The sequence below is a fragment of the Tachyglossus aculeatus genome, chromosome 13 (genome assembly GCF_015852505.1).
Source record: "Tachyglossus aculeatus isolate mTacAcu1 chromosome 13, mTacAcu1.pri, whole genome shotgun sequence".
Classification (NCBI taxonomy): domain Eukaryota; kingdom Metazoa; phylum Chordata; class Mammalia; order Monotremata; family Tachyglossidae; genus Tachyglossus; species Tachyglossus aculeatus.
Genome location: NC_052078.1, coordinates 4,357,318 through 4,368,147, shown reverse-complemented (window position 1 = coordinate 4,368,147; position 10,830 = coordinate 4,357,318). Strand labels below are relative to the sequence as shown.

At 51.2% G+C, this 10,830-nt stretch overlaps 1 protein-coding gene across 1 annotated transcript; it reads left to right on the top strand.

The window, feature by feature from the left end:
- Positions 1 to 2,888: 2,888 nt before the first annotated feature.
- TMEM176B (transmembrane protein 176B) lies at positions 2,889 to 7,836 on the top strand. Its single transcript, XM_038755796.1, has 7 exons — positions 2,889 to 3,007; positions 3,496 to 3,711; positions 3,819 to 3,929; positions 4,473 to 4,529; positions 5,986 to 6,210; positions 6,734 to 6,853; positions 7,458 to 7,836. The coding sequence occupies exons 1-7, from the start codon at positions 2,996 to 2,998 to the stop codon at positions 7,521 to 7,523; spliced, it is 807 nt and encodes a 268-aa protein (XP_038611724.1). The 5' UTR covers positions 2,889 to 2,995; the 3' UTR covers positions 7,524 to 7,836.
- Positions 7,837 to 10,830: the final 2,994 nt, after the last annotated feature.

Sequence of the window (10,830 nt, the reverse complement as noted above, 5' to 3'; positions counted from 1 at the left end):
TCAAAACTAGTAAACAGGCAATAGTTGACAGTTCATTCATTCATTCATTCAAACGTATTTATTGAGCTCTTACTGTGTGCAGAGCAGGTGTGTGTGTGTGTGGGGGGGGTGTGGGTGTGGGTGTTGGGGTGGTGTGGTGATGACCAGTCAACCTATGTCCTGGATGCATTGGGCATGTCCGGACTTGGTTCAGAATCCCAGGAGGACACGGCAGGGGTAGGGACCGTCTCTATATGTTGCCGACTTGCACTTCCCAAGCGCTCAATAAATATGATTGAATGAATGAATGACAGCGTGCTAAACATTGACCAGTCCACATGGGTTCTGCTGTTCCCACAGAGCAAAACATCTCCCAGGCCAGAGGAGCACAGGGGCGCTTCATGCCTCAGTTACCTCATCTGTAAAATGGGGATTAAGACTGCCAGCCCCAAGTGGGACAACCTGATTGCCCTGTATCTTCCCTGGTGCTTAGAACAGTGCTTGGCACATAGTAAGCACTTAACAAATACCATCATCAACATCAACAACATTTAATCATTCAATCGTATTTATTGAGCACTTACTGTGTGCACAGCACTGTACAAAACACTTGGGAGAGGACAATAGAACAAAATACAGACGAACTCCCTGCCTACAATGAGTTTAGAGTCTAGAGGGGGAGATGGACATTGATATAAATAATTATATTTACAGATATGCTTCCCAACCAGGGGCTTGGCACAATCCAGACAAGTTTATAGTCAGTGAGAGGTTTGTATATGCGTAAATGTCCTTATTTGAATAATTCCAGATTCTTTCACTTCTCCTCCTGGGGTTTATTACTCAATCCCATCCGATAACCCAGTTCTGACCCCGTCTGCAGCGTCTGCTGGGTGGCCAATGTCCGGTGAGGTTTGGGACCCCTTAGCCGGACCCAGAGCTTGATTGAGGTCCTGGCCAGTGCCAAGTCCAGTGGGATGCAGTAGTACCTGCCTGGAGGGGCTCAGATGCCTGCAGTGGACTGCCCCCCTCTCCAAATCCCCCTCCACTCCCCCGGGCTAATTTGCATCTCTGATGGAGAAAACCCAGCTGCTGTGATAATAATAATAGTAATAACCATGGTATTTGTTAAGCGCTTACTTTGTGCCAGGCATTTTATGAAGCCCTGGGGAAGGGGTGTGGGGAATACACATGGGGCTCACAGCCTTAATCCCCATTTTACAGATGAGGTAACTGATGCACAGAGAAGTGAAGTGACTTGTCCAAGGTCACACATCAGGCAAGTGGCAGAGTGGGATTAGAACCCAGGACCTTCTGACTACCACGTCTATCGTCTATCCACTATGCTATGCTGCTTCTCTGTGGTAGTGAGCAAGAACCAGGGCTGTTCTGTCTCAGGAGAGATCCCAGAATTTAATGTCATGATCCCCAATGGATCCTGGGAGCTAAATCAAGGGCTGGAGAGGGAAGGGAGGAGCCAGCCACTGGGGATTTTTTTTTTTCTAATGATATTTGTTAAGGGCTTACTATGTGCCAAGCACTATACTATGTGCCAAGCTAATCAGGTAGGACACAGTCACGGTCCCACATAGGGCTCACAGTCTTAATCCCCACTTTACAGATGAGGTAACTGAGGCACAGAAAGGTGAAGTGAGTTGCCTAAGGTCTCACAGCAGACAAATGGCACAGCCAGGATTAGAACCCAGGTCCTTTCAATTCCCAGGACCGTGCCCTATCCACTAGGACACACTGCTTCTTTACCCTCTTAAAACATATTCTCTAATTCTATTAATGTCTTTCTCCTCCTGTGCACTGTAAGCTCATTGTGGGCAGGGAATGTATCTTTTATATTGTCATATTATACTCCCCCAAGAGCTTAGCACAGTGCTCTGCATATGGTAAGCACTCAATAAATATGATTGAATGATTGAATGAATAAATATGACTGTCTGATTGACTCACCTTAACTCCTGTATGTTCAGGGACATGCAGGTACTGAGCCCTATTGAGATGCTTTTAACAGTTAGTCAGTCAATCATATTTACTGAGCACCTACTATGTGCAGAGCACATAGGGAGAGGATGGTATTCCCTGCCCTCTGTGAGCTTACAGTCCAGAGGGGGAAGTCACCACCCTCTGGGCCTACACCCAACTTCGGCTCTTTTAAAGATCCCCAACTGCGTTCCATCCTGGGGCCACGGAACTTCCCAAGCTGAACCTCAAAAGAGTCTCCTTGGCCTAGGAAAGTCCCTCTCTTGTCTTGCTTCTTCTGAGACTCCCCATGAGGTAAGTGCTCTTCACTTCCTATTATTATGGTATTTGTTAAGTGCTTACTATGTGCCGAGCACCGTTCTAAGCGCTGTGGGAGATACAAGGTAATCAGGTTGTCCCACACAGGGCTCACATTCTTCATCCCCATTTTACAGAAGAGGTAACTGAGGCACAGAGAAGTTAACTGGCTTGCCCAAGGTCACACAGCAGACAAGTGGCACCCTCCTTTCCTTTTCTTCCACTCCTTTCTGCATCACCCTGATTTGCTCCCTTTATTCCTCCCTCCCAGAGCCCCACGGCACTTATGAATATATCCATAATTTATTTCTTTCTTTTAATGTCTGTCGCCCCCTCTAGACAGTCAGCTCGTGGGCAGGGAACATGTCTGTTTTATTGTTATACTGTACTCTCCCAAGTGCTTAGTACAGTGCTCAGCACCCAGTCAGCGCTCAATAAATATGATCGACTGATTGCTTGTCGGCCCCCTGACTTTCCCTCTGCTATCCTTTCCCCCTCTATTGCAGAGCAGAATAGGCGGCTCCTACCGCTGACCCTGAGCTTGTTGGAGTAGGATTGGAAATCCCAGCTTGACTCAGATCCCAAGCTTGGCCCCTCCTCCTTCTCTTCCTCTTCCTCCTCCTCCTCTGAGCTGGGTGTTTTCCTGGTAGCTCAGGGCAAACTCTGCTACCGCCTCCATCTCAGGGTCCCCACTCTGACTCTGGCTTCCCCTCCGTCCGCTGGGCCAATGACAGATCAGGTGAGACAGCCAGGCACCCCGTCCGGTGGGGTGGGCTGGCCTCTACCCCCGGAGGAAGGTGCCATCCCCTACCTCTGGCTCAGCCCCCCCCGGCACCTGGGGGTTTAGGGTTGGAGACCTTGTGTGGTTCAGGGCTGGGGGAGCCCCCAACCCTGGCCTCACTGCTGTCCATTTCAGCTTCCTGGACTCCTTTGCCCTCCTCCTCAGGGAGGCAGGGAGAGATGAGGGCCAGGAAGAGGACAAAGAGAAAAGGAAAGGCTCAGGAATAGGGAATAAGGGGCAGGGAGGGGTGGCGGGAAGGCTGTAAAGGGAAAGAGGGAGGGAGGAATAGTTCTCAGAGCTCAAGGGAAAGGCCTGTGGTGCCCAGAAGACTCAGGGTAGCAAAGAAGTCCCTCTGCCAACAGGGGCCCATCTCACTCTCCCGTAATCCCCCAGCCCCATCTTGGCCTGGCTTCCCCCTAACATCTCCACCCTCTTTGCACCCCCAGGCCAGCGCGATCCCCACCAGCACGGTGGAGGCGGACGGGATGGAGGTGGCCTCCGGGGACCCCGGTCCGGCCCAGATCAACATCCACATCCACCAGGAGTCGGCCCTGTCCCAGCTGGTCAAGGCTGGATGCTCCCTGTTTCAGGGGGGCTCCAAGACCCCCCGCCAAGCCGCTGCCTCCAGAGAGAGGATTGGACGGGTCCAACTGGCCCTAGGGGTAAATATGGGGCAGAGGGGGTAGGAATGGATCTGAGTCTTGGGCATGAAGGTGGGTGGGGGGATCTGACAGGGACCTGACCAGGGTTGGGGGGCTTGATGTTGCAGGTGACTCAGGTGGTGCTGGGAACTGTGAGTGGGGCATTGGGAGTGCTACTCTACTTGGGGCCTTGGATCATGCTGAGCAGCACAGGTTGCGCTTTCTGGCCGGGGGCTGTGGTGAGTAAGACAGGGTCCAATTCTCCCCCCTCTTTGAAGGCCCATCTCCTCCAGGAGGCCTTCCCCGACTATGTCCTCCCTTACCTTTCTCCCACTCCCTTCTGCGTCGCCCTGACTTGCTCCCTTTATTTATCCCCCTTCCCAGGCCCACACCACTTACGTCCGTATCTGTCATTTATTTATTTATTTCTATTAATGTCCATCACCCCCTCTAGACTGTAAGCTCATTGTGGGCAGGAAATATGTCTGTTTATTGTTATATTGTCCTCTCCCGAGCGCTTGGTACAGTAAGCGCTCAATAAAATGACTGACCGACGGACTGACGCTGGCCTAGTGGGAGAGACGTCTCGGAAGGGGAGGTGGACTCCAAACCTCAGCTCTCCCCACTAACCCAGCAGCCTCCAGGGGATGCTGGGGCCTAGCAGGGAGAGGGCAGGGGGTGGGGGTTAAAGATCCAAGTACCCCTCAGCCAGCTTGGGCTTCGGGGTGCCTCCTCCTGAGCCGGACTGGGTTAGGTCACCCTTTGACCCCTGTCTCTCCCAGGCCATCGCAGCTGGGGCAGGAGCCATCGTCCATGAGAAGCGCCACAGTCGCTGCTGGGTAAGTGGTGAGGGTCTTCGGGCTGGGAGACCCTCCCGTATTCTGCCTGTCTGCCCCTCGCCACTGAGAAGCAGTGCGGCCTATAAGTGGTATTTGCTAAGCACTTACTATGTGCCAGGCACTCTGTTAATCAATCAATCAATCAATCAATCAATCGTATTTATTGAGCGCTTACTATGTGCAGAGCACTGTACTAAGCGCTTGGGAAGTACAAATTGGCAACACATAGTGACAGTCCCTACCCAACAGTGGGCTCACAGTCTAAAAGGGGGAGACAGAGAACAAAACCAAACATACCGACAAAATAAAATAAATAGGATAGAAATGTACAAGTAAAATAAATAAATAAATAAATAAATAGAGTAATAAATATGTACAACCATATATACATATATACAGGTGCTGTGGGGAAGGGAAGGAGGTAAGATGGGGGGATGGAGAGGGGGACGAGGGGGAGAGCCTCGTTGTAAGTACAAGCTAATCAGATTGGACACAGTCCATATCTCATCTGGGGCTCACAGTCTTAATCCCCATTTCACAGAGGAGGGAACTGAGACAAAGAGAAGTTAAGTGACTTTCCCGAGCTCATACAGCAGACATGTGGTGGAGGTGGAACTAGAAGCCGGATTCTTCTGACACTGCGCTAACCCAGCATGGCCTTGTGGAAAGAGCACAGGCCTGAGAGTCAGAGAACCTGGGTTCTAATCCTGGCTCTGCCAATTGCTTGCTGTGTGACCTTGGGCAAGTCATTTCACTTGTCTGCGCCTCAGTTTCCTCAACTGTAAAATGGGGATTAAGTCCTACTGCCTCCTACTTAGACTGCGAGCCCCATGTGGGATAGGAGCTATGTCCGACCTGATAAACTTGCATCTAGCCCAGAGCTTAGTACAGTGCTTAACACATGGTAAACACTTAACAAATATCATAAGGCAAAACAAAACATTGTCCCCCGACCCTTGTATACCATCCCTCCCCCGGGGTCTATCAGCCTCATACACTGAAGGTTCTCTCCGGTGGGAAACGGGGAAGTGGAAATAGAATATGAGCTATCCCCTGGTTTCCCTTGTGTCCCTCTTCCTTCCTTTTTTTTTATGGTATTTGTTAAATACATACTATGTTCCAGGCACGGTTCTAAGACTGGGGTAGATACAAGGTAATCAGTTCAGATACAGACCACGTCCCACTTGGGGCTCACAGTCTTACTCCCCATTTTACAGATGAGGTCACTGAGGCACAGAGAAGTGAAATGACTTGCCCAAGGTCACACAGCAGACCGGTGGTGGAGCTGGAATTAGAACTCAGGTCTTTCTGATGCCAGACCCAAGCTCTAACCATTAGGCCATGCTCCTTTCATGCTGACATCTCTTGGGGGTGGCATCCTGGAGCCTGTGGGAGTTGGGTGAGTGAGGGAGAGGGAGGGCTTGGCTGAGGATACCCATCCTCATTCCCTTCTCAGGGTGGTCTCTCTGTCCTGATGGCCCTGCTCAGCGCCTCCGCGGCCCTGGCTGCCCTCATCCTCTGCATTGGTAGTTTTGTGTGGCAACCTGATGGCTTCTACTACATGGACTCAGTGTGCGATAGCCCCATCCCCACAAGCTGGACCCCCAGGTATTGGCGGCAATGGCAGTACGAGAACAATTGGAGACAGGAAGAGTGCAGGAGGAACATGAACTTGCTGGTGGTGAGTCCTGGGGATGGGGAGAGGCCAGGGGACTGCAGAGGGTGGGCAGAATTTGGGAGACAACCTGTCCCAGCCCATCCCCAAGCCCTGGACAAGAGGCCCATCCTCAGGGTGAGGGAGCTCGGTAACTCAAGATGGGGTAGGGCCGTGTGAGCAGGGAAGGTGTCCGTTTATTGTTGCATCCAAAGTGTTTCAAACGGTGCTCCGCACGCGGTGAGCGCTCAATAAATCAATCAATCAATCAATCAATCGTATTTATTGAGCGCTTACTATGTGCAGAGCACTGTACTAAGCACTTTGAATATGACTGACGAATGAAAGGAGAGGATCTGGGGGTGGGGTTTAAAAGGCTGAGGCTTGAGCACAAGGGGGGAGGATGGTGGGAGCGGGTCGATGGGGCTGGGGTTGGCCACAGTGACAAGGAGGGGGAGTTCAGAGGGTGTCGGTGGTGACCCCAGGGGTAGTGATGATGATGATGATGATGAGATGATGATAATGACTCTGGATCTGTCTCCATCCCCAGAAACTGTTTGGGGGCGTCCGGGGCATGATGTTGGCGGTCTTTGCCCTGATGCTCGCTGGTTCTCTGGCCTCCCTGGGCCTGGGCCTCAGGTGCCTGTGCTGCCCGGCTGGCAATTTGGAGGTGAGATGTGGGGTAATAGCAACGATAATAGTAATAATTGGGGTAATTGTTAAGCTCTTACTATGTTCCAGGCCCTGTTCTAAGCACTGGGGTGGATACAAGGCAATTGGGTTGGACATGGTTCCTGTCCCACAAGGGGCTTCCAGCCTTCATCCCCATTTTCCAGATGAGGGAACTGAGGCCCAGAGAAGTGAAGTGACTTGCCCCAGGTCATGCAGAAGATAAGTTGAGGAGCCAGGATTAAAACCCACATCCTTCTGACTCCCAGGGATGGGCTCTATCCACTAGGCCACTCTGGGGGTGGTGGGGAAGAAGAGGTGGGGGTGAAGAGGAGCAGATCTGGGGTGGGGGCAGAAAGGTATAATGAGGGGGAGGGGGAGGGTCTGTCTGGTGAGGTATAATGATGGGGGAAGAGGGGGGGCAGGGAGGGGGAGCGCTGCCTTACCCTGGTCTGCTTCCCCAATGCCTGGAGCTGGGTTCTGGCCCTGCTTCCTGTTCCCACTTTGCCAGCACCCCGTTTAGTGCCAGATATCGCTGTGCCTCTTCTTTGTTGGGGACCCTCCTCCTTTCCCCCCCACCCACTCACTGTCCTCTCTGCTTGCAGGAAAGAGAAAGGACCGAGAAGCTTCTGGTGGAGAACTCACCCCCTCCATCTCCCCATAAGGAGTAGGCTGCGGGGACCTTCCTCCTGTGACCGCTGGACCCTCAGCCTGGAGCCCTTTGGGGTCTCTTCCACAGCCGGGACCCTCCTGCCCTCGTGGACCTGGGGCCTGAGGGAGCAAGGGGTCCCCAGGAGTGAGGGATCATATCCCAGCTATCCGGAAGTTCACCCCGAGCAGCCCGCTCCGTCCCACGCCTCACCCACGCACCGGCTGCCTGTCCCTCCCATCCCCCAAACCGTGCACATCTCCACTCCCGGCTCTTTCCCTGCCCCCTCATTCCTTCCACCAGCAGATAATAAATCTTCTTTCTGCAACGTCTGACTCCTCCCCCTCCCCCCAACTCTTCAGGGAGGGGGTGCCTCTGTGCCTTTCGACTGCGGGCCGGGGAAGTAGATGGAGGAACTTGGAGGGGGCGGGGAGGGCAAGTCTGGGCCCACTGCCGGTCCACCGCCATAACTGTGTCCCCGATCCCGTTCCAACCCTGGAGCCTGAGAACAATTTGAAGGTCGGACACAGAGCCCGGGGCCAAGAAGCCTCTGAATGGTTGAGCAGAAGGCCAGATGGCTGAGGCTGGGGGCCTGGGAGTGGGGATGCGGGGGTGGTTGGGGAGGAAGGCCTCAGAGCCGGAGCACGGATTGGGGGACGCCTACTACACTGCCATTTTCCTTCCCTCCCTCATCCTGGAAACAGCTGGCCGGAGCCAGCTTGCGTGGGGATGTTTGGCTCTCGGCTCCCCCGGGGCCCCGGTGAGGGAGAGCGGGAGGTCCCCAGGCCCCTTGGCGAAACTCTCCGGAAGTCCCGGGGTGGGAGGGAGGCCTGGCCCAGGACTCAAGAGGCAGATAGCCCACCCAAGTAGAGGAAATAGGGGACGGAGGACGGGGCCGGGCCTGTAGGAAGAAGTTCACGACATGCACGAGACCATCAATCAATCAATCAATCAATCAATCGTATTTATTGAGCGCTTACTATGTGCAGAGCACTGTACTAAGCGCTTGGGAAGTACAAATTGGCATCACATAGAGACAGTCCCTACCCAACAGTGGGCTCACAGTCTAAAAGGGGGAGACAGAGAACAGAACCAAACATACCAACAAAATAAAATAAGTAGGATAGAAATAAAATAAGTAGGATAGAACCTACTATAGGTAGATAGAGACCATGAGAAGCAGCATGGCATAGTGGATAGCGCATGGGCCCGGGAGTCAGAAAGTCATGGGTTCTAATTCCAGGCCCACCATTTGTCTGCTGTGTGACCTTGAATAAGTTTCTTCACTCCTCTGTTACCTCATCTGTAACAGTCACGAAGCAGACAAGTGGTGGAGTGGGGATTAAAAACTATGTCCTCTTACTCCCAGGCCCGTGCTGTTTTGCTGTTTCCACTTGCTGCTTCTCACTCTGCCACTTTAGGCAAGTCACTTCACTTCTCTGTGCCTCATTTACCTCATCTGTACCCATGTGGGACATGCCAGGTGGGAGATAAAGTACAGTCTCCATCCCTTTTTGATCCTTCCGATCTCTCTATCCCTTCCCATCTCTCACTGCTTTCCATCTCACCGGGGTGGGAATGGAGGGGAATGGAGGCTGTGAGCTCCAAGTGGGACAGGGACTGCATCCAACTCAATTTGCTTGTAACCACCCCAGCGCTTCATACAGTGCCTGGTACATAGTAAGCGCTTAACAAATATGACAATTATTATTACTATTACTTTCCTAATATTATTTATTCGTTCATTCAATCATATTGATTGAATTATAATTCATATAATTATTTATCCATATTACTGTCCATCCCCATCTCTGGATTGTAAGCACCCTGTGGGCAGAGAACAGGTCTGCCTACGCAGTTGTATCATACTCTCCCAAGCGTTTAGTACAGTGCTCTGCACACAATAAGCTCTCAATAAATATCACTGATGCTGATGATGAGGAGGATCCCAAAAAGCAACTGAATTCCTCCTCCTAGTAATAACTGTGGTATCTGGTATGTGCCAAACACTGTGCTGAACACAGGGGGAGATACAAGACAAGCAGATAGGTCACAGACTTGTCCCACATGGGGCTCACAGCCTAAGGGGGTGGGAGAACAGGGATTTCATCCCCACTTTCCAGGTGAAGACACAGAGAAGTTACCTGACTCATTAAGGTCACTCAGCAGACAAGTGGAGGAGTTGGGATTAGAAGCAGCATGGTTTATTCATTCATTCAATCGTATTTATTGAGCGCTTACTGTGTGCAGAGCACTGTACTTAGCACTTGAGTGGATAGAAAACGGGCCTGGGAGTCAGAAGGACCTGGGTTCTAATCCCAGCTCTGCCACATGTCTGCTGTGTGACCTTGAGCAAGTCACTTCACTTCTCTGGGCCTCAGTAACCTCATCTATAAATGAGGGTGAAGAGTGTGAGCCCCATGTTGGGCAGGGACTGCGTCCAACCTGATTAACTTTTATCTACCCCAGTGCTTAGAATAGTGTTTGGCACATAGTAAGAACTTAAGTACTATCATTATTATTATTATTATTATTATTAGAACCCAGGTCATCTGACTCCCAGGCTCTTGCTCTTTCCACTAGGCATTCATTCATTCATTCAATCATATTTATCCAGTGCTTACTGTGTGCAGAGCACTGTACTAAGCACTTGGGAAAGTACCATACAACAATAAACAGCGTTAAGTGGCTTGCCCAAAGTCACAAAGCAGGCAAGTGGCGGAGTGGGGATTAAAAACTATGTCCTCTTATTCCCAGGCCCATGCTGTTTTGCTGTTTCCACTTGCTGCTTCTCACTCTGCCACTTAAGGCAAGTCACTTCACTTCTCTGTGCCTCATTTGTCTCATCTTTACCCATGTGGGACATGCCAGGTGGGAGATAAAGTACAGTCTCCATCCCTTTTTGATCCTTCCGATCTCTCCACCCCTTCCCATTTCTCACTGCTTTCCATCTCACCGGGGTGGGTATTTCTTTAAAGTCTAAATATATAAACACAAGGCCACAAAAGTCCCCTGACCTTGCTAGTGTTCAAGCTAGCATAAGTGCTGTATTTCTTAACAATGCCTTGCAGTGCTGTGCTTTTATGTAGGGCATGAACTAGTTTGGTTTGGCTTGGAGGCTCTTTTAGGCAGGGGATATGTCTGCGAATTCTGCTGTATTGTCTTCATCTAAGCACTTAGTACAGTGCTCTGTACATAGTGAGTGCTCAGTAAATACCATTGATTGAATTTGCATGTTTTCCACTTCTACTGCAAGTCTAGATCCCACTCCTAATAATAAAAATAATGATAATTGTATTTACTAAGTGCTTCCCATGTGTTGAACAATG

What these genes read in the sequence shown, in the direction of transcription:
- TMEM176B (XM_038755796.1), top strand. An exon ending in GGGTCCAACTGGCCCTAGGG is followed by an intron (nt 3,712 to 3,818) that starts GTAAATATGGGG and finishes TTGATGTTGCAG; the next exon opens with GTGACTCAGGTGGTGCTGGG. An exon ending in CTTTCTGGCCGGGGGCTGTG is followed by an intron (nt 3,930 to 4,472) that starts GTGAGTAAGACA and finishes TGTCTCTCCCAG; the next exon opens with GCCATCGCAGCTGGGGCAGG.